The sequence below is a fragment of the Cheilinus undulatus genome, linkage group 4 (assembly GCF_018320785.1).
Source record: "Cheilinus undulatus linkage group 4, ASM1832078v1, whole genome shotgun sequence".
NCBI lineage: Eukaryota > Metazoa > Chordata > Actinopteri > Labriformes > Labridae > Cheilinus > Cheilinus undulatus.
The window spans coordinates 49,421,680-49,448,211 of record NC_054868.1 but is presented as its reverse complement, the minus strand read 5'-3'; the positions used below and the strand labels follow the sequence as shown (position 1 = coordinate 49,448,211).

The 26,532-nt window shown below is 38.9% G+C and overlaps 2 protein-coding genes across 2 annotated transcripts; one reads left to right on the top strand and one right to left on the bottom strand.

The window, feature by feature from the left end:
* Nucleotides 1–13,728: 13,728 nt before the first annotated feature.
* LOC121507967 lies at nt 13,729–20,012 on the top strand. The gene is made up of 3 exons (XM_041784399.1): nt 13,729–13,955; nt 16,475–16,739; nt 17,006–20,012. Exons 1-3 carry the CDS (start codon nt 13,927–13,929, stop codon nt 17,675–17,677), a joined length of 966 nt encoding a protein of 321 aa, XP_041640333.1. The 5' UTR covers nt 13,729–13,926; the 3' UTR covers nt 17,678–20,012.
* Nucleotides 20,013–22,088: 2,076 nt separating this feature from the next.
* LOC121507793 (G-protein coupled receptor 4-like) lies at nt 22,089–24,124 on the bottom strand. Its single transcript, XM_041784133.1, has 2 exons — nt 23,747–24,124; nt 22,089–22,589 (listed from the first exon to the last, which is right to left on the bottom strand). The coding sequence occupies exons 1-2, from the start codon at nt 24,122–24,124 to the stop codon at nt 22,089–22,091; spliced, it is 879 nt and encodes a 292-aa protein (XP_041640067.1).
* Nucleotides 24,125–26,532: the final 2,408 nt, after the last annotated feature.

The following is a 26,532-nucleotide window of genomic DNA, read 5'->3' as shown; positions in this document are numbered from 1 at the left end:
GGACTTCAGGATGCCTAGTCGCGACCCACTGAAAACTTCTCTACAACCCACTTTTTGGTCCCGACCCACCAGTTGAGAACCACTGTTTTAACACACAGCCATCCTAATAATAGGGGCTGAAAGGTGGGGATGACCCGGGTTTATCATGTGTCTTAGAAATATGTAGAGCACGCTTCAGGGATCATTCCCATTCACATGAGACATGACCTGAAGAATCTGGGCTAAAGGAAGCTTTACAAGCACGTGGAGTCTGGTTACTGTCCAACAACCTCTGCAACGCAGACCACACAAAGGTTGTTCGGTTCATTTAGGGCATCATCTGAAATAAATTAAAGAGTAGCCAGTTGGTGATTCACAGAGTTGGTTTACAGAAACTTCTTTTGAAGCACATGAACAGATCATGGGTGTGGCGGCTCCAAGCGAAGCAGAAGATTATTCTGGTTTTGTCACATTCCTCTGCAGCCTGGATTAATTGAGATCACGCAGGCTCATTCACTTCAGTGATCCAGCATGGTGCGTCACTTCATGACGGTTTTTTGTCAGCAGTTCCCGATATTTTTATGACAGAGTTTGTCTGAAGTAAAGCACACGAGAGACCACTTTGTAGTCAGAAAGTTTCAAAGAGGCTTCTGTGATGAATCTCAGAAGTTTAACACTTGTGCCTCAGTGTGAAAATTGTTTGTTATTTTTGTGCAAACATGTTTTTGAAAGGGTAGCATAGGTCAACATTGAGCAGACCCTTTAAAGAGGTGTTTTTGGGCCTAAGTGTGTTTTTTGCACAGCTATTTATCATTAATGTGGTCAAAAACTTTTCCTTAAATGCAACTGGAAACTTTATAAAGTCAAAGCAAATTAAAGACAACCAAAAACTGAAGATGCTTCACTTGCACCACAGTAGTGAATTATTGGACTGCATGATTTCCTTTCCTATCATAAGGAATGGCCCAACATTTCCTGTGAAAAAGCAGATAAGAGAGGAAGCACTGAATCTTTTTTTTAGAATTTGACTGCCTCTTATGGCTGCCAGTAGCTTCAGGCGATTTCGCTCAAGACTTTTCCAAAGGAAAAAACTTACAAGTGCACCCTAAGGTTACCTGAATCAATATGAAGGCAAAGTCAGATACACAGCAGAGGAACCCTGGTCCCATAGACCAGGCAGGTTGACATGTAGGCACAGAGATAAGCTAGGCAAATGTGTAAAATAGACAGTGTGATAAGATAGTGTGCACGTGTGCTGGCATAGAACCTGCCTGACTCGGGCAGCAGGTGTAGCAGAGACAGTCAGGTGTAGGGGGAAAGATCTACTGCAGGGTGAAAAGGGAGTGGCTGGGTTTTTACTGACAGTCAGTTAGGGGCAGAGAAACCAGTCAAAGTTCATGAATGGCTTAACTATAATTCATTGTCTACTATCTGGATGCAGTCATAAAGAAATAAACAATTACTAATAGTATTAACAGTCAGTAAAAAGGAAAAGAGATAAGACTTGATAAATCAAGATCTAACAGTTAAATTTACAGCCAATGTGAGGAGCTGTTGTTGGCTATTGAACAGAATGAAATGAATAGTGGTACTGCTATTTAAACACAACACAAAAATGATCATATTAATGTTTTTGAGCTTGAAAGTTGTTGAATGAGTCTGTAAACAGCACACTGTCGACCTTTTTGATTGCAAAGATGCCCTTGTTCTTTATTAAAACAAGGGCAGAGAGCAATACTGAAAGCTTTTCATGATGGATAAGATGTTTTCACTCTTCTCCTGGTCTGCTTTGGCATGGGTTTGCAAACGTCACAGGTGGAGCCTGTTATCCAATGACTGCTACCGTAGTAACTGTTAGCTCGGATGTAGCTGTAGGAAAGCAGCAGTTTAATCCGAACTGGAGCACATTTCTTTTTAAAACGAGAGCAAAGAGCCATGCTGAAAGCTTGTCTTGGCATTGAAGATGTATTTGCATGTCTCCTGACCGGCCTTGACATCTGTTTTATTCACCCAGAAGCTCCGTCATTTACAATCTAAGGCAGCAGTAGCCTGTCAGCTCAAGAGTAACACATGCGTACGTCATTTTGTCTTGTCGCTCTGACTGGCCTGACTTGAATGTTATAGAACATTCTTCCAGTCACCTTCAGAGAATTTTTTAAAAAGTCCTGCCCTACTCACATGCTTTCTATGGGAGCTTTTCCAGATGAATATGAAAAATATCCATGCAGTAGATATATGAAACAGTCTATCTGGCATGTCAGGATTTCTCATGTTTAAGGTAGAATATGCTAAAGTTTTACACTGCATTGTCAATATCAGAGGCTTTCAAGGCTTTTTGCTCACCTAATATCAAACTAAAACTGTAAGGCACACCATATTCACTTTTATACTAAATATCCTTCATAAAACATAGTTGTTGTACAGTTGTAGTCATAATATTTAGTCTTAATTTCCTAATTCCCAAGGCGCACCTACAGTCACCTCAAGGGACACCTGTGTGCTTTACCACAGCATTTTAGAACCAATGCTCTATATTAATCAAAATAAAATTCTCCCATATCTATTTTTCTAAGTGGGCCTATACTAGTGCCGGGTAGTTAATTACGTTTTAACTTCAATTATTATTACAACTTACAACTGTAATTTGTGGTGTGTCTGTGTCGATGTGTATGTGACACCGTTGCTCCAGTTTTCCTAGAAATCTGTCAGACGACTTCTGGGGTGTACTGGTTTGGAACTGAAACCATGAAAAATCATAAAGATTTACAGATTTTCTATCAACCTCCAAAACGTTGCACGAGTATTCAGGGACTTCTGCTGCTTTTCATTTACCTGGGAAGTGGGATGTTAGAGCGGGAATGATGTCACACTTGGATTTAATGTTTTCCGTTTGCTGCTAGCTTGTCGAAGTAAACGTCAGAGTCAGACATCAACCGGACTTTGTTAAAACACGCCCACAGGGGAACGTATTTGAATGAGATGATACACCTTCTCCATGATCCCCGATCAGAGTAAGCTCTTTTAAAGCACTTCTCTGTGCTCATACTAAACAAGATAACACAGGAGATGTGTCGCAAGATGCTGTTAGATTCAGTCACTGAGAAATCCTGGTTCATTTGCTGTTTTGTCAGCTTTAGTGCAGGGGATGATACACAATGGTAAAGTACAGTATATGTAAGTCTATAAGAACCACTGAAACCTTTTCCTTCTTCGAAAAGTCATTTCAACAGTCAACCCTGTAAAACAGTTTAGAATAAACATAAGAGTAGTGTGCGCTCACATGCTTTAGTGCAGTCCTTGGCTTTAATTCAAATTACATTAGGCTACGTGGCTTTCTGGCATTTGGCTCACTGTGAGCTGTAACCTAGTAAGGCTGTAAGGCTATTCATAGTTTGTCTACTGTAAGTCAGTGATAGCCAAGCATCTGACACACTCTAATATTCTCAGCCTGCACTGTTCACAGGGTTATTCCTGGCTAATTTTAACTCTCACTCATGGAGAACTCCAGAGGGATAAAAGTGTAAAACCTCCACCTGTTAATCCTAACATACTTATACATTTGGCTAGAAAACAAAGTGTGCATCATAGAAGTCATTTTTATACGGCATTGAAATGTTTAACCACTTGATATGTTTGTCTTTGCACAGACTTTCTCTGAAAACTCCTCCCTAGACTATCAATTAAACTTCTATAGATTGGACTGTAGCTGTGAAACCACCAAGCACTGGCCTAAGAACCAACTTTGTAGGAATGCCAGTGGTGTTTCTTTGTTTTTCTTTTTCAGTAGTCCTCGTCTCTGTGAAGTGAAATTTTCTCAACTACTCAACTCACCATGAAATTTTGTTTAGGCATTCATTCCAGATGATATTTTTCTCCATGAGTCAGCAGGGCCTTAAGTATCATTTGTCCGTAGGGTTACCTAAGGCCACCCATCAGGGAGGAAAAAGGGGAGAGCTGTCAGGCACCCACTCACATAAGGGGGCCCTTGAAGATTAGCAAAACATAACCCTGAAATTAAGCAATGGTAACTAAATCTTAGCCCTAACAAAATACCCAACCCAAGATACTTAATCAAGCAACATCCTGTACATACTGTATACACTAAAATATGTTTTCAGAAAATCAAGACTGTAGACTGACAAAGTCCATCTGAGCCTTGGAGGAAGGTTCTAGCCAGGAGGCTAGCTCCATCATTGCTGATTCATATGTGTATTAATAAATCAGATCTGATTAGGGCCTTTTATGGGGCCTATAAGGGGCCCAGTAATTTCTGTGTGTGCCTGTGTTTTTCAAAATAAGCTGCAGAACATACTTAGTTATCAGCTATACCTGTACTTTGTTTTTGATGCCAAATAGTTAACTAAAACACACAAAAAAGGGAGAATATAGGACACATTTGAATTTCTAAACTTTATCTAGTCTTTATTTAGTTGTCTTCTTATTCTTAATCAATTGATACCATTTTAAGGAAGCCTTGATAAATGATCAATGCAAGCGTGAATCCACGAGACATAATACATGAATCCATTTAGAGTGGATGTGAGATGATCAGGTATATAAGATGGGCTGAGATGCTGCTGGCTGCTACCGTTAAAGGTCACATGTTATGCAAAATACACTTCTTCAGGCTTTTCTAACAAAAACATGTGCTCCTGACCTGTCCACAATCCCCCCAAGAATCAGAAAATCCATTCCCTCCCACCCTCTCTTTCTTAACCTTTCAGAAAATGTGTGGTAAAACAAGCCATCCTCAGATTTTCCCCTCATGATGTCATGTGTGGAGTTAGTCCCGCCCCCAGGTTTGGATGGCCCTCTGTGCTAGAAAATTCCGTCCTCCTCTCCTGATCCCTCGTCTGAGCTGCCTGCTGAGATGAGGGATCAAGAGAGCCACATCCATTAAGACATATCCATTTCCTGAGAGGGGCGGAGTCAGGGGTGGAGTCGGACAGCTCATTAACATTTAAAGCCACAGACACAGAAACAGCTCATTCTGAGCAGGGCTGAAACAGAGGGGTTTTTTTAGACATTCAAAAATTCAATACTTTATTTTCAGCAACAAACTTCACAGGCATGTTCTGGGGACCTCTGAGACCAATATAAACTTGTCTTATAGGGTTAAATATGTGACCTTTAAGAAGTGATGATTTTATGAGGATGTTTAATGACTCACAGGCAGACAGATCTGGTTGAGATACTTTGAGTAATTTAATCTTTGACTGTAAAATATAAAATGACAATTCAAGTCACCACTGCTCCTTTAATATGTCAGCTCACCTTCTGTTTGAATGTTTTTTTTCTAAACAAAATAATTTATGTCTTTCTGATATGAGATGAGATGCACACATGGCAGCAGTGTAAGGTATTTGGCTAATGACATATTTTATTTTTAGACATGTTTTATTCTAAAGTGGATAAAGCAGACTCCCTACCTGTCCTACAGTGCAGTGTTGATAAAAAGTTTATTTTGGGATACACAGTAACGACTGACTGAGGTGGAAAAAGGAGAAACGAGAAGGGAAGAGGGAAACAGCAGTACATAGTTTAATTCCTGGTTTCATTTGGTGTTAAACTGCATCATTTTTACTGCCTGTTGCTGTTAGTGCTGGCCTTTGTGGATTAGGTGCTATTTGTAATGAGGCTGTTTTGCACCCAAGGGAAACAATTTTCTGCTAACTTTTTTAAATACTTCTGCCTCAGGCCTTGTCCACACAGAGACGAAAACATTATATTTCTGTTTAGTTTTGAAAAAGTTTTCCGTAAACACGGGATCGTTTCAGGAATTGTCAGTGTAAGCACGGAACCACTGAAAACGCTGTAGTATATATGCCAAGCCTGTAAGTGGCGCTGTATCGCTGCCACGGACACGCACCAAAAGAGGGAAGAAGATTACAGAAACTGCCACAAACTTTCTCCTGGTTGCCCTTCTGGTTGTTCTCCGCGGTGGATTTAAGAACATCTGGTGTGTGCATTTCGCGGTGGTGGTAAAGGAGCATTGGATTTTGCTGTAAAAGCCATAACAAGCTCAATAGCTTCTGCAGCATGAACACACCCCTGTAATCCACCATTGTTGTTTTGGTTCGATATGTGCATGCGGGGTAGGTGGCCTACGTTATGTGTGATTTAATCGTTTCAAGAAAGGTGCGGTTGGCTGTCCATACAGAGGCGAAATGATAAGCGTTTACAGATTTGTTCACTCTGGGACCCAGTTTCAGTATCGTTTACAGCCTCCCAAAAATGCCATTTCCATGTGGATGAAGCGCAGATATGAAAAAAAATCTTTTGCGTATACTCCTGAATTCGTCTCCGTGTGGATGGGGCCTCAATGGGGCAGGGCGCTGTTTGCTCGGCTGAGTAATTTACATGCATTTTGTGTCTCGTTAGCATGGATTTCCCTTTTACACATGCTCTGTAGATAAGATGCAATCTTTATTTTGCCTTTTTTGCGGCTAAAAACATGAAAAGCTGCACTATTCTTTAGTCGATCCGCCCCTTAGATGTATGGAGATTATTTTCAAATAGTACTTGGGTTTTAGAGGGTGTTTTTGGGTCTTTATGGGTTAAAGAAAAGCAGAGAGAGAATAAACAAAGACATGAAGATCCTACAAACCCTGCAGTATCTTCCAGCTGAAGTCGAGTATTATGTAAGCACTTATGAGCCTCCCTCAGGGTAGAAGTTAAAATACCTCTAAACATATCTGAAGGAGCGTTTCTAATGTTACAGTACTTTTCATAATGAACAAACAACATTAATGCAAACCCGTAATGCATTGTCATGTTGCTTTTCTCTATGAAGTTGACTTCCCCAGCATTGATCATGTAGGAAGCCCCTTTAATAAATGAGCTGCTGACAATTGACAGACCATTTCAGGACATTTTGTTCCTCACATTTTCTAAAAGTAAACATTTGTCACTGGTCAGGTTGTTTAATGGGAGGATGATACCTGCAATCATGCAGAAGCTGTTTCTATTATTATCATGACGAGCATGTATCAGGACATTTCAGCTACTCAAACACAATAAACAAACAAAATACGCGAGCAATATGACATAAGGAACAAAGCTCTTATTTGACTTTATCTGAATGTATTTTGCTCTGAGAACACGGTGGCCATAAAACTATTTAAAGTTTAACAACTTGTTTGACATTTACAGGAACAATTGCTGAAATGACAGGTGTATGACAGGACACATAATTCTGTGTTCGTGCCGTCTCTGATGGAAAACGGGTGATGACGGAGTTACAGGAGTAAATCCACGTCAGCAGACTTGAACATCAGTGCTGCTGCCGTTTGTCAACATGACCCAGTAAAGCCGGATACTGTCATTAGCATGTGGCTGAGGCTTTAAACAGACATTTAACATGGTACATGTGCTGCTTGTTAGCTAGAGTCAAACAGAGACTCAGAAATGCCACTCATCCTGATTTTTTAACCCTTAAACGACCACTGTGGCAGTATGCAAATGATTTAGAGTTTTTTCCCCTCTCAATTTTATTTATTTCCTCCTTCAGTCAGGGTTTTATGGCTGGGCTGCCATTCCTTTAACACCAGGGCTTGGTTTGAGCATAATAGTTTCTTCCGTTCTATTCAAATATTTAAAACTTTACGCCTCTATACTAACTAGGTACAACTAAATAAATAAAACTGATAAAGAAAAGTTATCAGCTGCTGTCAGCACTCGACATGTATTTTTAGATTGGGTTTTGGTTTTTAATTTGGAAAATGTATATTCTATATTAAGTTTTAACTTTAATTCTAAAATGATACTTCATACATTAATGTGTGACAACTGGTCACACTGACCTCTCCATGAAGGTTGTATTCTAGTTACCACATGGCTTTAGAGAGTGAAAGCTAGGCTCAAAGCAAAGTGAAAATTTCCCTCTTTTTAAAGTGTATTTTGGGTCTTTTTATGCCTTTATTTAGAGAGAAGGGCAGCAGATCGAGTCAGAAATAGAGATGAAAAAGTGGGTTTAGACATGCAGGAAAGAAGCCACAATCCAGACCTGAACCCAGTCGCTTTTAAGATTGTTTGATTGTGAAATGGCCAATCACTTGGACACATTTAGTACATAAAACATCAACGTGAAAATGTACTGAAAGCCTTCTGCCTTCTCACTTGAATGTTTTGTGTCTACATAGACATCATCAGTTCAAATATTTGATATGAACATGATGAAAAAGAGCCCTATTTGGCTAAGTTTCATATCTTTTAGTATGGAGGCCTGGAGGGCAAAAAGACTGACTACTACCATTGGCCGCTACGTGGAGCTGCAGCACACGGTATTTTAGTTTTCTATCTCTTTAAACAAGGCATGTTTACTGTGAGAAAGCGTTCTCAGAAAGACTTTCGTACGCCATGTAAGAAATTTTGCCTAGGAAAACACTCTGAGCTTGTAAAACATAAAAGCAGGGCTGCCAGGCATTTTTCCTGTGGAATGGGCTCTATGCACGGCAGGGGGTGGCGTATTTCCGGTGGAAATAGGGCAGCTTTGCAACTTTCACCCAAAGATACGTGCTAAGCCAAAACGGAATCTAAACCCTCCTATACTGCCTTAATTTGTCCGTTTCGTTGGGTTTTTTGTTTTGATTGTTGTTTGTGTTTACTCTATCATCATCGCTTGGCATCCAAACATGCTAAAATAATGTTTCAAAAACAGGTTAAAAGCACCTCTGGACATTGTTGCTGCGTGCTGCAATGTACATCTTCAGCTAAATTTAACTCGTCATTGACAGTCAGCTCAGGTAACTCATGCAAACAGCAAGTAAACCGCAATGAATTTGCCATCATACACCTTTCTCTTCTCCAGACTGGAAGTGTGGGAGCGGGCTAATGCCAAATGCGGAAGCAGTTCATGCACAGAGCCCATTGGGCTACTTTTTACATACTGCTGCGGGTAGTTTTTTTGTCCAAGGGTCAAGCGGAACTATTTTTGACGTCTTGTGTATGAGTATTTAATCTCCATAGCAGAAGAACATTTTGTATTTACATTCAAATACAACTTTATCAACCATCAGAGAATCAGGAAAATATGATTAGTAAATACAGCATATGAAGTGCATTTTTTTTATTAATCAGAGGGCTATTGAACCCGCAGCGAATAATTTTAGCCCAGTAGCACAAAACATAACTGAGATACAGCAACAGAGCAGCAGCTTCTAGCAGGAGTTCCCCACTTTATCATGTACAAGCCTTTTACATAACAGCCATCATTTCAACAGTAATGATAACCAAGGCCATCATGGTGGCTCCATCCACTTCACAGTCACAACTAGAAAAGCACTCAGAGAGCGCAGACCTCCGCCATTAGCCCTATCTCCTAACAGTGAAGAATCCTTTGAAAACATTCCTGGATCCGGACCGTGATCCGGATCAGTCCAAAAATCTAATCAGTTCTTCCTTATGCCATTTCTGACATTTCCTGAAAGTTTCATCAAAATCCGTCCATACATTTTTGACTTATGTTGTTAACAAACTAACTAACAAACTCCTTGGCGGAGGTAAAAACCAACAGCAGCCCCTTACAATGATAAAAGTTGTGCACTTCTCTGGTTTTGAATGCTGTAGGAAAATTTTATAACATAAGAACTCACCTGGAATTTATATATAGCCTATATATATATATATATATATATATATATATATATATATATATATATGTATGTATGTATGTATGTATGTATGTATATGTATGTATATGTATGTATGTATAAGATAGGAGTGGTCATTTTTAATCAACACAGACATTTCAGGAATAAAGTTCTATTTATTGTAGCTTTAAGGGCAAAAATCCTTTACTACTAAAGTGTAGGTATGTGTTAATTATGCAGAGATTTTCCCTAAATGCCTTAGTCTTTTAAATATTTCTGCACCATAAGTGAAGTTACCAACTCAGTTAGGTCCCTTCTTGACTAACCTTAGTTACCTAAGTTAGAACACCTAGGTTGGCATAAATGTTCAAAATTAAAAGTGGGACTTTGGTGGACGAGGGGACTTCAATGTGCAATAATAAGTTGGAGCCACACAGAATTGTGAGTATAGGAAAGTTTCCACAAGTTATTCAAATATTAAAGTTAATATATTCTCTAATGTTAGATAAAAGCTGTCATATTTACTACCCTCTAGACAAAGTTAGAGATTTATTGCCCTTCTCTGGTGTTTCTCTCTTGGATAAAGTTCCCCAGCAGTATACCTGAGGCTTATCTTCTTATACATTGAGCATCCAGGTGTGCATCTACTTTCTTTCAATTGTAAAAGTATTTTTAAATAGCTAAAACACAGAAGCTGCAACTGAAACCATCAACTTCTTCATAGTGTACAGCAGGAGGAAGCTTTTTTTTGCCATCCAAGAGCTGCTTCCTTTAATGTGTGATGTCACATGACTGCTATGAATAGGTCTGAAAGTCCTGCTGCAGAAGTCAGTGATAATATTGACCCTTTTCTAAATTACAGTCTAAGTCAGGGGCTCTCAACCTTTTAAGCCCGTGAACCCCAAAATAAAGGTGCCAGAGACTGGGGACCCCCACTGTACCTGAAGGTGGTTGAACAGCCATGCACAGTCAAGAATAGTCATGTGCAGACAAGGACCCCCATACGGGGCGATAAAAGAGAGCTTTCAGGGGCTGAGTCATGAAGTCAGCAAAATTATGCTCCATTGATATATTAATCTGTGATAACCACATTTAATTGGATTACCTGAATAATAGCCACTGTTAACAAAGCAAAATTGTGGGTTTTAATGCTTTTGTGCCAGAATATATAGTCATCTTAAAAATGTAAAGCCCTTTTTTTAATCAGTAATAAAATGGGTTAAAGATTATAAAAAAATGGTGTAAGAGGTGGTGAAATGGGATTTTAAAAGAAGCAGAAATGGGTTAAAAGTTGCAAGTATCAATAAAAACTGCAAATAGAAGGGAAAAAAGTGAAAAAAAGGGTTAGGGTGGCAAAAACTGGCATAAAAGCTGGTATAAAGGTTTAACAGTGTCAATATTGGCTTATTAGTGGCAGAAATGGGGGGAAAGGTGGTGAAATTGGATTAAAAAGAGGGGAAAATTTGGTTTAAACTTGCAAAAATGGGCTTGACAAATAGTGAAATATGGTTGAATTGGCAAAAATTAAGTGTAAAGTGAGGTGAAAGCGGGTTAAAAGTAACAATAATGGGTCAGCAGCCATAATATTCGGTGGGAAAAGTGGTTGAAATGTTAAAAAGTGACAAAAGTGTGTTAAAACCAGAAAAACTGTGCAGAAAAGGTGTTGAAATTTGATTAAGAAGTGGCAGAAATGGGAGTAAAAATGTATTGAAAGGGGCAAAATTGTCAAGAAAAAGTGATGTAAACATGTTAGAATTGGGCAAATTTAGTATAAAGTAGCAAAAAAATGAGTAAAAAGAAGCAAAATGGGCTCAATTTGTGTGAAAATATACTTAGTTTCTTAAAGGCACCTGGCAACCCCTTCCCAGTGTCTCCCCAATGTTGAGAACCACTGATCTAAGTAACATGGGGTAGCTATGTCTGGTTGACTCTCCACTAGTTTGGATTACTCCTGAACACCCTGTCTTTAGTCTAACATGTTCCACGAAAGATTTTAACCAGATTTGCTCCAGGCTGATCTGTGTGTGTGTGTGTTCTAGGGCATATAAAGGCGTGAGAGGGAATTTGAGCTACTATACACCATTACTACAACAATGTAACAAACTGAACTTTTGTGCATTGAGATTTAGTCTTGATTTTAGGTGAACTTTGGGCAGAAAAGAACATCCATATTTGTATTTTTACCCTCCAAGAAGTGAACCTGAGAAATGTTATCTATGTTTCTGTCCTCCCGTCCTAAATTTCACCCACTGACCCTCCTCCTGCTCCTTCAGCGTGGGTGAATCACCGGGCCGTTGTTCAGCTGAGACGCTCCGCAGAGGATCTCTGAGCAGCTGAGCTCATTACTGAGGTCATGGGCTGCAGATTAAGAAGACAGATTTACTCCCAGAAAGTGGGACGGCACATTTGTTCACTGTCAGCCAAGTGAGACGCATGCAGAGCAAAGAAACTTGAGAAAAGAGAAAAACCCTGCCTATGGTTGTCAGTTTCTCTAAGAATGTGAATAAAGTTCTAGTTTGCTTAGTATAGCCAGGAGAGACTGGGTTGGCTGTCATGAATAAATTGTTATTTTTTAATTTGCTAATATATTTGTAATGTTTCTTTGGGCAGGATAACTCTTTTATATCTGTATGTTCTTGTGTGTTTAGATGGACTAATACAAGCTTTAAAGAGGAGGAAATAACTGGAGAATAGGGGAACTTGTCCTGGATTCACTTCTACATGTTGCTAGTTTATACCCATTTAGAGTTAAGCTCAGAGTCAGGCTACTTTATAGCAGATAAATCAATTAAACAATGACGTTGTTTTATGTCGACTAAAAGTGAAAGTTTGTGTGCGTTTGGTGACTCATGTAGGGCTACATATTAACCAAAAAATGGGCGGTGAAGATTGGAAACTTGGTCACAGACGTCGGCTCCTGTTAGAACATTTGTGTTGACATTCTGTTGAAACAGGAAGTGAGTAAAACTTCTGAGCACAAGCAGTGATATGAAGATAAGAGGGTTTCCCCACTCTGGTGAAATCAAACACCCACTAAACTTACGGTGAACAAAATGTTAAAACAAGCAAGAGGTTTCAGAGCAGAAGTTGTGTTTAGGTTTAACTTCGAGAATTACCCTCATGTTTGTCTCATTGACTGTCTGCAGCTCAGCAGTGCCCCCTGCTGGAACTTCTTTAGACTTCAACAAAAACGTTGTTTCAAATTGAAAAAAAAAAAAAAAACCCTGTTATTTGTAATTTTCCATATTATATTACTTACTCAAGGCTCATGAGGCTTGAAAGAAAAAAAATCTGAATTTGAAAATATCCCAACTCGTGCCTGAACATCACATGACACCATGAGAGATCAACAGGTCAAAAGACTTTCATGAGCCTGTGTAGACGTTCAGGGGAGTCCTGGTCCTGGTCATGAGCAGTCACTTGATTTCATTTTTTCAGTTTACGAGAATTATATATTTTTAATTGAACCCCACCTGAATCATTAAAAAAATAAGTAGAATATTAATAACACTTAGCTTTTAAAAACATTCTGCTTTATTAATTTCTGTCTCTCATAAGAGTTATAAAATAAGTCTTTTACATAACAAACTATCATCTGGGAGTTGTTTTTTTTTTTTCGCTCCATTTTTTTTTTACTTTTTTTTTTTATTGTCGGATGCTGATACATGATCAAGTACAGACTTTTCCATAAAGTTGTACCGACTTAAAGTTAAGTAAAATAAAGTAAAGTAAAGTAAAGTAAAGTAAAGTAAAGTAAAGTCGTACTTTTATTCATCCCCTGAAGGGGAAATTGACATTTTACACTCTGTTGTTGTTTTTACAAATTCAAATTCATATCTAACACACACTGAGTGTTGGCCCTGCTGTTCCTTAGTAAAGTGCTGCCGTGAGCTGTTGGGGGTTCAGTGCCTTGCTCAAGGGCACATCGACAGTGCTCAGGATGTGATCTCACATAAAAATCACCCTGACATTGTAAATATCCGGACAACATCCTGTAAATTCATCGTAAAATTGAATTAGCTAATAATATGTCCAGCTTTTGACAAGAGACGAAATGTATTCCAGTCCAGCAGCTGGTGCTATTGCCCGGTTGAACTGGTTTCTCCCAAACATCAATGAGTATGAGGACGTAGAAGAAACTGTTGTCAAATGACTGGAAGAAAGTGGCATGCGTTTCTTCTGCAGGAAATAATTTTGAAATGCTTGTGTTTGGCTTCTTTCTGCGCTAACGGATGTGGAAAAGAAAAGCGACTTTCCACGCCTTTCTTGCTGTTTTAGCTTATTACTCAACATTAAACAACGAGCAGAGAGGAGCAGCAAACAGGTCCGTTTTTATCCCCAAACTCTACGTTACTTTATGCTGATTACGAGGTTCATTTGTGCAAGGTAGGTACCGTAAGCCGAGTGTGTCTGAATTATTGTTCTTAATTTTCACTAAAGCAAACCTGCGGACTTTTCTGTGAACAGTTAGTCCAAACTCCACTCTCAAAGTTGGTATTACGGTTTAAAGGGTGACCGTGTTAAGTGACGACTTTCAGTCGAGTGCGGGGAGTTTTTTTCACATCATGTTGATGACAAAAAGTGTCCAAACAAATGCCCCCAGTACATTTTTTCTACATAATAATAATAATTATAATTGTAAGTACAGTGGAATTTATCAGGACACTTTCTGTCTTCTCTCAAACATCCGTTGCGTCCACAACTTTAGGGCGAGAGTCTTCACTTAGCACGGTCTCCCTTTAAACTGTAACACTATCATACAATGACAAAGCTGCCCTTAACAGGAAATCTCTGTTAAAAAAGAAAACAAAAACAGGTTACACCAAAACTAAAGACTGCTCTCTGTTAGTCTGACTCAAAGGAAAGTTGAAATAAATGTGATTTACTCATGTACTTTTCTTCCAGTGACATTTGTGATGACTCGATGTCACATGAGAAAATTTAGTAAAGTAGTATGACAGAACAAATAACTTCTCTATTTAGAGAAATACACCCATAAATAGTTATCCAGCCAAAGTCATCAGCACAATGACACATTGTGCAGTCATACTTTCACAGGGCATTTATTGAAATAACTGGAAAAACTTTTTTTTTTTTTTGAACTTTTGTCACCTAGACATAAATATATATATATATTTTCCCATTATGGTGAAATGCAAGATCAACAAAGTGACCATTTATGGATCCTTGCCCGCAAAAAAAATAAATAAAAAAAATCCATAGTGTGTGCATATTAAAATGTTAGTGGAAAATATAAACAAACAAAGAGTCTAATGAATATTAACTTGTGCATTAAAACAGTTATTTTAATACAAAATATTCTTTTAGTACATGTAATTATTGTTGAGGTATGTTATGAAACCATAAAGAGGAGTCAACATGCTGCTTCTCAGTAAAACTTACACTGCATTCAAAATTATTACGCAAATGATATTTTTCTCTGATTTTCCTAAATAGTCAATACAAATGCAGACAGTATAATTTTCAAGTCGTCAACCGTTTAGAGCATAATTCAAATTTTATTGAACAAACCTCCCAATAATAACTGTTTGTTTTTTGTTTTTTTTTCAAAAATAAAAAAACCTTGAAATGCAGTGTTCCAAATTATTATGCACAAGTAAGAGTCAGAACATTTCGCAGGTTGTAAAGAACTGAAAATTGTCATTTATTGAATTTGCAGCATTAGGAGGTCATATTTACTGAAATCAAAGCTTTTTCAATCAAAAACATTATAACAGGCAAAGTTACATGTTAACATAGGAGCCCTTCTTTGACATCACCTTCACAATTCTTGGATCCATTGAACTTGTGAGTTTTTGGAGAGTTTCTGCTTGAATTTCGTTGCAAGATGTCAGAATATCCTCCCAGAGCTGCAGTTTTGATGTGGACTGCCTCCTACCCTCATAGATCTTTAGCCTGAGGATGCTCCAAAGGTTCTCAATAGGGTTGAGGTCAGGGGAGGATGGGGGCCACACCATGAGTTTCTCTCCTTTTATGCCCATAGCAGCCAATGACACAGAGCTATTTCCACAGTATGAGATTCATGAGATGGTGCATTGTCATGCATGAAGATAATTTTGCTACAGAAGGCATGGTTCTTCTTTTTGTACCATGGAAGAAAGTGGTCGGTCAGAAACTCTGTATCTTTTGCTGAGGTCATCTTCACACCGTAAAGGGGCCTACCAGCTACCAGAGAGAATCACCAGTTTTATCTTATGATTCCAGTGGGAAACCTTAAAAAAATCACAAATATTGAATAACTGATATTTAGCAGTGATGAGGCTCACAGTTAAACTTAACACTGATTTATGCCATTTAAACTGTTATAATGGTGTAAAACTGACTAAAATCACATAGTTTCACTAATTATAGCACTTGTTTTTCTTTATAATTCCACCAGAATCACAACTATTGAACATCTAAATGAGTTAAAAATTAGTAATAGGATTTTTTTTAGTTAATTTCTTGCCTAGTCTGATGGTTGGTTTGTGCCATAAACTAAGGAAGCCAGAAGAGGACATGTGCCCATAAATTCTCTTTTACAATTTTTATCTGTAATACTGAGCATTTTATGTTTTTGGGATCTAGATTTATGTATTATTATCTTAGAATGTCCTGTGATAATGAGTAGTTAAGCAGGATCTTGAGGAAAATACTTAAATCTTATCTTATCTTTAGGGTCTAAAGCGTTAATCATAAAACATGTCTGTGGAAAGAAAAAATATGTCTACCAATGGGAAATAAAAAAACTTTAAGGTTTTGTGTCCTAATTATATGTGGGGATGCTTGATAACTGTTCCTTTAGATTTATTTGAATTGATTAACTGTATTATTAATTTAAAAGGAACAAATGAAGGACTTAAATACTGTTCTATCTAATATCTCCCTCCTCTCCATTCTCACAGAATGTCTTCCACCCTTAGCCGTAACGTCATCTGGGAGTCCGAGGGTCTGGTCGCCTACCTCCATCCCCGGCCCTGGACCCCAGGCTCTGTGATCCTGGAGCGCAGCACCCCTGGCAGCCTGGGAGGCAGCATCTTCCACCTGGAGAAGCAGGAGTTCTTATCGTGGCTGTTAGGGGCGAGAGCTGTTGCAGAGCTGCTGTGTGACAGGCTGGCAGTGCGGAGGTGTGCTCTGGTCAGCAGACCCCATAGAGAAAGACCTGCACAGGTATGTATAACCTTGTATTACCTGAGGATTGGCTGGTTTGCTTCTAAGTAATCTGTATATCAGTTGGTTGATAAATCATCCAGTCAGATGAGTCAAATCATCTTGTGTTATTTCTGATTTCAGAAAAAATATATCACTGTGCAAAGAATATTGCAAATAGATATTGTGTGTTTAATCGGGGACAGCAAATTTTAAAACTTTGACTGCCATGTTAATAACAGACATTTCTCTGAGATTAAAGTATATATTAATCTTAATTTCCGCAGATCTGTGTCCTCCCTCTACATGGTCTTGATGCAGAGTGGCGCCCTCACCTGGCAGGAGAAGAGGAGCACAACGCCCATGACCCTGGGTACTGTACTTCTAAGACTGCTCCAAGATGGAGTGACTCCAGATTGACTGAAATCCAGACTAAGATTAGAGCCAAACTCCCCCAGCCTGACGCCCCACATAATCTGACTTTCCTCGGTGATGATCTGGCTCACCCTGGTCTGTTTTCTCGTATCGTTCGCGGCGAGGAGCAGCAGTGGCGTGTCTGGGAGGATGAGGGTCATGTTGCCTTCCTCACTCCATTTCCAAACTCTCCTGGTTTTACCGTTCTCGTCCCACGCCAACCGTTGACCTCGGATATATTCAGACTTGAAGAATCAGACTATGAAGAGCTGGTGCTGGCAGCCCTGAAGGTGTCGAAGCTCTTAGAGGGAGGGTTAGGTGCCTGGGGGGTAGGACTTATTTTTGAGGGTTTTGAGATTGACTACGCACATGCCAAGTTGATTCCACTGTTCCTACCGCCATCATCAGGGACAGGACAAGATGCCATGAAACCTACAGCACCTCAGTTTTACCAAACTTATCCTGGATATGTGACATCAGAGGATGGACCTGAAGCCAGCCAGGAAAGTTTAAAGGAACTACATGTGAAAATTACTCAGACTTAATGCTGATACCTGAAGGTTGATATTTACTTCAAATCATGAAAGGATCCCCTCTGTTCCTTAAGATACATACAGGGAAAAGTACAAAATTTATACACAAGAAATCTGTATGCCTTCAGTTTTTCTTTGGTATGGATGCTAACTTTCTCCACAAAGCATATGAAGACGTCCATCCATTTTAGTGCTGTACAATCTGCTAATAATGTGCATTTGCAATTATACTGGACAATATTTCAATTCAGGATTGCGATTACATGGTATGCATAAATGTTATCATAAGTCTTCCTGCTTGGTTATCAAGGAATAGGCAGAGAATAACGATGGTTTTGAAGTTTGTAGTTCTCAACCCAACACATGCAAATATTAAGTATAAAAAAACCCTGAAGTTTTTAAAGTACCGCTTTCATGAGCAGTATATCTTTATTATTATAGGCCACAACAGAGAGCACAGACTAGACCTGCCCTCTTTGAAAAGTGTCTGAGATAACTTTGGTTATGAATTGGCACTCTAAAAACAAAGATTGATTGATTTCAAAATAACCCAACTTAAAAAATGTTTTTTTTTTTCTTCTTTGAAAAGTAACGTTACTTCTACAAAGTGCAAATTCATTGGCACCCTTGTAAACTTAAAGGTCTTTCTGGGGGTTTTTTTGTAAACTTTTCAAGCAGTGTTAATTTTGTTGACTGAAACAGCCTCTTTTTCCATGACAAAAACTAGACTAAGGTTAACAGAGATAGATCTGTGATGACTAAAACTGACAAAAAGAAAGTTTAAAAGTTGTGCAGCTCACACTTATTTGAGCAGGTCCTCCTGACAGAAAGCATTTTTTAACAGTTAAGTTCAACAGTCCAGATAGTAAATGTAAACACTGTCAAAGGAATGTTTCAAAAGTTTATTTCTGAAGATAAAGTAATACATTTAGCTTGTGTTCAAAAGGTCAAAACGCAAAGTGAAAACCTCTGTTTTCAAAAATATCGCGTACATGTGGACTTGGCCTTGAGCCAATGAGCCATCAGTGAGTTTAGCTTAGGAAACTTCAAACTTTGTCTAAGAACTAGCTTGTCATTAGAAGGCAATTTGTTGTTTGCTGCTAAAACATTGAAATAATTGGCACAAAACTTTCTGATGACTTGCCTACAGAGTACCACCTGCCAACTTTCTGCCAGCAGTCAGGCTCCACCAACAAAACGTGTCATCACTGCAAAAAGACAAATTGGTCTATAAGTTACTGCACAGTTATACCAACTGAAAAGTCTGCAAGCGGTCATAATCACTGTGTGAACACAGAACTGAGATTGAATACTTGATCCTGTGAAAATTGTTGTAAGCTGCTGAATAATGACTAAATAATCATCCCAATTTTCATAATCAACCTAAAGGTTTTTTTTTTTTTTATTTTGGTCCTATAAAATAAATGTCATGTTACATCTAAGACTGGAAAGACCGGCTTTGAGGTCAGAAACATTTCTATCAGTAATGAATGATGATTAAATTTAGATTACTTCCATTCTTGAATGTTTAAATTGATTTTGAATATCAGTTCTGTCATTATCAGAGTACAGAAAAAAGTTATGAACACCTTTTATACATTCATTTTGTTTTATTCTAAATGAGACCAAAGAAATGTTCATTTATCAGAAGAAAGAAAAGGTACTCCACAGATAAAAGTTACATCACATGCTTTTGCTAAACCACATTCACATCATTTTCTTCATTAAAATAATTTAAAAACAGCTTTAAAGTTACTAGATTCCATTCTCTTTAAGACAACAAAACAGCTGTAGAGCAAAACAATCTTTAAAGCGTGTATTTATCTTCCATTAATAACTGTTTTGTATTTAGTCAGTTAACAGTTTAGCTAATCTGCATGCCCACTCATTAAGCTGATGCTAACTGGTCCCACAGAGGATTCCTAATTATGAGGCTTAATTAATGACTGGATAAATGCTCAATCTGTGCTCTGTAAACCAGTTTTAGCCCCAGGCTGTTATTGAAATGGACACAAACAGACCTGTGAGTTAATGAAGAGGGTTTTTAACAGTCATTACTGTGGAAACAGAAGACAACAAACTCATCTCCTAACATGAATTATCTCTGTTTTTTAAATCTTTGCTGTCAAACTGTAGCAGGCTGCGGCTACTACCAGTTTTTTTAATATATTTTCAGGCTTCTAATCGTACTCCTCAGGTCATCATGGAGTCAGGTAGAGCTCTCTATATTTAGATGATCTTTAATGAATATGAGATTTGTAGTATTAACCACAGCCAGTTAAATGTTCCTTATTTTCTTCTGATCATGTCAACTGTCTGCTTTTACTCTCATAAAGGTAAACTTTGTTGTGATTATCAACATCATAATTATGTAACCTTAACGTTTCATGTATTTCTTTGATCAATAAAAGTATTAAATTAAAATTAAATAAACTTCACTTTGTAATTTGATGCCAAGGCAAAGAACCATTAAAGGAAAAAGAAGGAGGGCGTTAATGCCGGGCTAGTTGGCTTTACTATACTAGAAACATAGCCTGAAAAATATTGATGAAAGCTTTTGTGATGTCCGGGATTTAATTACTGTTTTGATGCTGACCTATGGCAGCCTTCATTTTGAGAATAATGTCATTAGCTATTTCAGCAGTTATATGATCCACATCATTATAATGAGTGGCGGCGCAGTGGTTAGTGCCGTTGCCTCACAGCAAGAAGGTTGCCAGTTCGCTTCCCAGTCAGGGCCTCTCTGTGTGGATTTTGCATGTTCTCTCCGGCTTCCTCCCACCACCAAAAACATGCTTATTAGGTTAGCTGGTGACTCTAGGTTGGCCATAGGTGTGAATGTGAGTGTGCCTGGTTGTCTGTCTCTATATGTCAGCCCTGCGACTGACTGGCGATCAGTCCAGGGTGTACCCCGCCTCTCACCCAATGACAGCTGGGAAAGGCTCCAGAAAGGTTCCAAGAAAATTAGAAAATAAACAACTTGTATTTCTTGCTAACAACATAAATTATTTGTATACTATTTTATAAAAAGTAGAAAATAACTTTGCTGCTCATGTTGCACAGTCATGTTTGAGTTTTAGTGGCCTGGATGGGATAGTGTCACATGACTTCTTCTCTTGGGTTTCCAGCAGGCTATGTGCCCTGTGACATCTGGCTTCCTATCACATGACCACACAGCCAGTAGTTTGTTTTTAAGGGGGGCGGTACATTAGTAGAGAGAGATATACAAGGGGAAATGATTGAAATAATTGACACGGCAGACTTACGTCGGTTAGAGGCTTTAAATGTCGATTTCAATTATTTTTCGATTAATTGCCCAGCTCTAAAACAGGCCTATCTAAATTAGAATTTATTTACCTAAATACACATAAAATCTTACATAGGGAGGGTCCTCTCCACAAACTCAGCCGTCCTGAATTTTTGCGTCTTGCATGTCTCTACGGCACTACAGAAGGGACAAAATAACAGATATGCATTTTTAAAAATTCCACTGGTTGCACAGTTAACACCAGAAGTAAGAATTGTAATCTAGCATTTGACTGTTAATTGTGACTAATATTCCCAATTTTACACACTGCACCTTTAAATTAAAATTAAACAAAGCAGAAGAAAGCAGTAATGCCCGGTGACACAACTGAGGTGGTACAAAACTAACTTCACTTCTCTTAACTCAAGAAACGCTCTATTGCACAGAACATTGTTATGGTAATGATCTGTCACTATTTTTAACCCAGTATAGTGAAATAAAATAATTGTTTCTTGTGTCAAAATTAGCACAAAGCAATGCTAGATCCATTGGCCCACTTAAGGCGATTTTCATTATTTCTTAGCATCAAGCTAACAAACATAGATTACACCCTGATCCTTTTTGTTGGGGCCTCTGATTTTTTTTAAATGCATAACCATTACTGCCAACATGCATGTCTTATAAATTGGCTTTAGATATTGGCTTGAATTTTATAATCTGCAGATAATAAAATCTCCTCTACACACCCAGTTTGAAAAACATATTAGGTGTTCAGTAAAGAAATCTCTAGAACCAGCTATGCCCTTAATATTGGCCCTGAAAAGTTAACTGTGCCGACTAACTTTTTTTAGTTAGTACCATGAAGGCTAGCCTGGTCAGTTCTTTGTTGTGTCTTAATTCCTCATGTATAAAGACATCAACAACTTCTGTTAATCACTGTCTTAAGATATGTTTCATGGCTACTTTAGTTTCTATTCGCTGCTTTTATACATATTAACTTTTTGCCATTAAAAGTTTTCAGTAAAACAGCGAAAAGACAGACCCTTTAGGCAGTGTTTGATCAATAGCAATTTTCATCATTTTAGCTTCTTATGACACATTTCTAAAGTTTTGCAGGGTAAGAATGAGGGTGTATCCTTGGTAAGATTAATTTAGAAGCGGTACATTTTTAAATAATCACACCTTGACATCTTGAGGCTTCTTACTACGCTCCATCTTTGTGATGTAGAGGAGCGGCTCGATGCTACAGCTCAGATCCATGATGGAGAACACGCTGATGCTGATCTGGCAGCGGAACTGCAGGAACGTGTAGTAAGACACGAAGGGCATGAGAGCCACAGGCGGGAGGTAGTTGGCCACGATGATAGCGAGGATGATCAGCACCATCTTGAAGGCTTTTTTCTTCACCGGGTGCATCTCCTCCTTTCCTGCCACAGAACGTCTGAGGACCCAGATGACAGAGATGTTGCAGAAGACCATGACGGCGAACGAAAAGAGGATGACACCGCTGAAGACCTCGTTGACGCTCATGACTCCGAGGAAGCACTTAGTGAAACCGTACGCCAGGATGAGCCCCCAGACCACCACAGAAATGCCGATACGGATCTTGTTGTCCCGTATTCCACTAAACACCACAGGGTGGACCACGGCCATGTAGCGGTCCAGGCAGATACATACCTGAAACAGCAGATCAGTGAAGGTAAGTCATGTTAAAGCAATTCAGGGCAAGAAAAAAATAAGTTTGACAGGAGATAGTTGAATCTTAACACAAACAAAGCAAATTAAACATAATGAATTATTATTCAAAGATATCTTTGCACTTTTGCCTTTTTTTTAGATGGGGCACTGGGTAGTTCAGGATATTAGAGAAAGAGAGAAGGGTATGACAAAGTCAAATTCTCAAAGTCAAATTCAACAGTGTATAGCACTGAAAATGCCACTTCATCACAAAATGGTGATCAAAGCAAGCAATAAGAAGACAGAATTTTAATCTCAAAATGTGGATAAATGTTTGTATTCTCCACAGACCATTGGGCCTGGTTACTTGCATTACTTATCTTGAATAATACTAAACAGGCTAGTGGCTTAACTAGTTGTTAGCTTTTTTACTCTGTTAACTGGTACATGAGGCTGGCAACACACTGGACTAGCTGCTGGCTTGGCTGGATATTAACTTGTGATACAATACTATATGAATAAGAAGAGAAGCAATTAAAAGACAGACAACAAAGCTAATTCTACAGAACGATCAGAGGTATATAAAGTTTGGTATACAGAATAAAGCCTAAAATGTACTAGTATAGTTTTAGAAACAGTTGTGACCAGAAGTTGAGGTTGAAATCCAATTATATTTGTGCACACTTTTACGTTTTGTATTTCAGATCTAGAAGCATATCTTTGAAATTATTGGATTTACTTGAGTTTACCTGTGTGCTTTGAGCTGCACAGGACCCTATCTCGTATACACAAAGGTTGAGAAAGGCATGTTTTTTTCTGTCAAATTTCATAGAAGCACCAAATAATAAAACTAGAAAATCACTTGGAGAGCAAAGACCACCGCCATTAGCCCTATCTCTGAATAATACAGAATACTTTAAAAATTCCTGGATCCAGACAGTGAGCCGGATCACTCCCAAAATCTAATCAGTTCTTCTTTATGCCATTCCTGACATTTTTTGAAAATTTCATCAAAATCTGTCCTTGACTTTTTGAGTTATGTTGCTAACAAACAAACTAACAAACAAACTAACAAATTAAAAACTGTGCCGATCACATAACTTCCTTGGCGGAGATAACTATTCCCCCACTTCAAGTTAAAGCATTCAAAAACTCACGAGAAAGAGCGGTGCTACATCCTTGATCCCATACGCGAACCTCTGAGCGTACCAAATCTGACTGTCGCCCAGCAGAAGCCGGTTCGTCATCTCTATCGGCGTCATCAGACAGAAGTAGGCGTCCAAGATGGCCAGGTTGAAGATGAAGATGTCCGAGGTGGACGAGTCACTTTTCTTACTTGCAATCTGCCAGATGACCAGGATGTTACAGGGTGTCCCCACAGCCAGGTTGAACACCTTGACTCCGAAGTAGAAAATGAAGCCGTAAGGGGCAGCGGCACATACTGGAAACTGGTACCACGGCGGAGGGCCGTGGGGTCCGCCAGTGGTGGTGGAGTTCACAGAGAGGCTAGTTGGGTAAAGAGTGGTGTTGAACATGGTGGAGGAACACGGCTTAAGTCAGTCTTGGATGCCTTGAGAACAAAATAGAAGTCAGTGGTTAATTTTGATGAATAACATTACTGTTTTGATCATTTTGACACATAAAGACTCCATCATAGTGTAAAATATGGTATTTATTTGATAGTCAACCATGTTTAAATCCCTGTATAGAGTAATGAAAGATAAAACCCTACTACAGCTGTGGATCAAGACCAGACCAAGTAATCTTACCTTCAAAAAGTTCAGGTAGTCCTACTTCTCTTCAAAGGATGTAGCACCAGACTATTTGGACGAGGGTTTAATGGTTCACCACAGGGACCATTCCTGTTGTTGGATTGGGCCACACTAAGGTAAAGATGTTTTTTCTTCCAATATTATGTCAAACACGAGTTGTGATTGGACAAAGAAAGGTTTATCTCCAGTGATTGGATGGTTTGGATACACTGGGGCATGTTTTGGTTGATTCTGACTGGGCTTTCTCTTCATATTCTCCAGTGTTTGAGTCATGCATTTGTTATGAGAACCCTCTTTGGCTTCAGGGCATCATAAGTAGGTTTCTTTTTATTATGTAACCTGTAAATGCAACAGAAGGGTAATTATATCCCAGGTATGTTTCTACGGCTCTGCAGCTTAACATTTGCTCTGACTGATGCAACTGAATGCTGTAAGTAAACAGGTGATGCAAGGTCAGGATAAAGGAGAAATCTAATGCAATGTGTTACTAATGTTCCTCAACAGTGGTACAAGGCTGCAGAGTCACGACAAACATCCACTGCCATTAGTTAGATGTTACTAAGAATTAAATTTGAGGAGTTTCATTATGATCTGTTTAGGAAAGAGTTGAATCTGTGCTATTCGGCTCTGTGTTAGATCTGTGCAAAATAACTAACAACTATTATTATAGTGTGCTAATGCTTTTGCACTAAGTCTTAACAATAAATGACTTAAGAATGCAACCCAGGACGTGTAAATGCTGCATACGCTGTAGTTTTTCAGGCCTTGATTACAGTGATATTAACCTTTAATAGGGCACTCAATGAAATACTTGGAAATGCAAAATTTTAACCCTAGAATATTATTGGTGGATATTTTTTTCTTTTAAATTTTTGTCACTTATATTTATTTTTTCATTATTACGGTGCAAAACGAAATCAAAGCTGGTTCAATGGGTTATCTTTAAAGGACAGAAATAGTCTGAACTGCATTATAAAAGTCTGCTCCAAGATGATTGGAGTCCAGCTGAGAGACTTAGCTCTCTGTGAAAGCACTGTGTGGTCCCGAAAGCCAGAGGAATAACAGATCAGCCTGGCCATATTCTCTCCTCTGACTTTTCACTCTCCAGGTTGGGAATGAGATCCTGCCCCAAGTGGAGGAGTTCAAGTATCTTGGGGTCTTGTTCATCAGTGAGGGAAGAATGGAGCAGGAGATTGACAGGCGGATCAGTGCAGTCAGTGTGCGAAATACCCGGCCACAATCGGGGGGTCCACCCTAACTAGTGCTCCAGTATCAGGCTGAAGTCTTACACGGCATGCAGTATACATGACCACAAGTAATGCATACACGCACATTAAACACACATCACCCAGGCTAGCATCATCATCAACAAAGCTGCACACAGCTGCAGTACCACAGCACAACTCTGCTCTGTGACCAAATAGGACACTCGCGCACCCTCTCGTGCGGGCACGTGCTCACACATACACACGCATACGTGCACATATGAACCCAGCCAACCGATGTATGGCGAAATATATATTTCAATATGAAGCACAGCAGGTCTATCACAATCAGTTAATTAAGTCCGGGTTTAATAGATTTTTTTGGAGACCCCAACTCACCGGTAGATGTGCTAGCAGCTGTCTCGCCAGAATTAGCTCGGGATGTCTCTGCTCCATCTTCATCACTGTTTCGGTTTAGTCTTTTAGATGTGAATCCAAAGTTTTCAAGCAAAGAACACTGCTTTCTCTTTGACATATTTAGCTGAATTTAAGCACACTGAGTCCACAATTTCAGGAGAGTAACCAAAGCGGTAAGAAATACACAAGCTGTATGGCAGGGTTACGCGAGGTCATTGTTGCGGAGCATTTGTAACAGTGCCCCCCACGTTTGGAAGCTTTATCAGAGACATTATTCTTCCGTATTCTTATATGTGAATAAATTCTTTACAATGAACTTAATTAAAACAAACATGACGTGCTTTCAAATGGCATTTGTAGTGACAATAGCAAGTGAAAAAAATGACATTATAAATACTTCTCAAGAGACCCCCCAAAATTTTGCAGTTGAGAGTTTCAAGGGGTGTCTTGTGTCAATTAAGGGGTCTCAGACCCCCCTAGACCCCCCGTATTTCGCACAGTGGGTGCAGTGCCTGCAGTGATGTGGTCACACCCGAAGAAAAATAACAG

What these genes read in the sequence shown, in the direction of transcription:
- LOC121507793 (XM_041784133.1), bottom strand. Translation starts at nt 24,124, where the DNA reads ATGTTCAACACCACTCTTTACCCAACTAGCCTCTCTGTGAACTCCACC. An exon ending in ATGTAGCACCGCTCTTTCTC is followed by an intron (nt 22,590 to 23,746) that starts GTGAGTTTTTGA and finishes CTGCTGTTTCAG; the next exon opens with GTATGTATCTGCCTGGACCG.
- LOC121507967 (XM_041784399.1), top strand. Translation starts at nt 13,927, where the DNA reads ATGCTGATTACGAGGTTCATTTGTGCAAG. An exon ending in ACGAGGTTCATTTGTGCAAG is followed by an intron (nt 13,956 to 16,474) that starts GTAGGTACCGTA and finishes CCATTCTCACAG; the next exon opens with AATGTCTTCCACCCTTAGCC. An exon ending in ATAGAGAAAGACCTGCACAG is followed by an intron (nt 16,740 to 17,005) that starts GTATGTATAACC and finishes TAATTTCCGCAG; the next exon opens with ATCTGTGTCCTCCCTCTACA.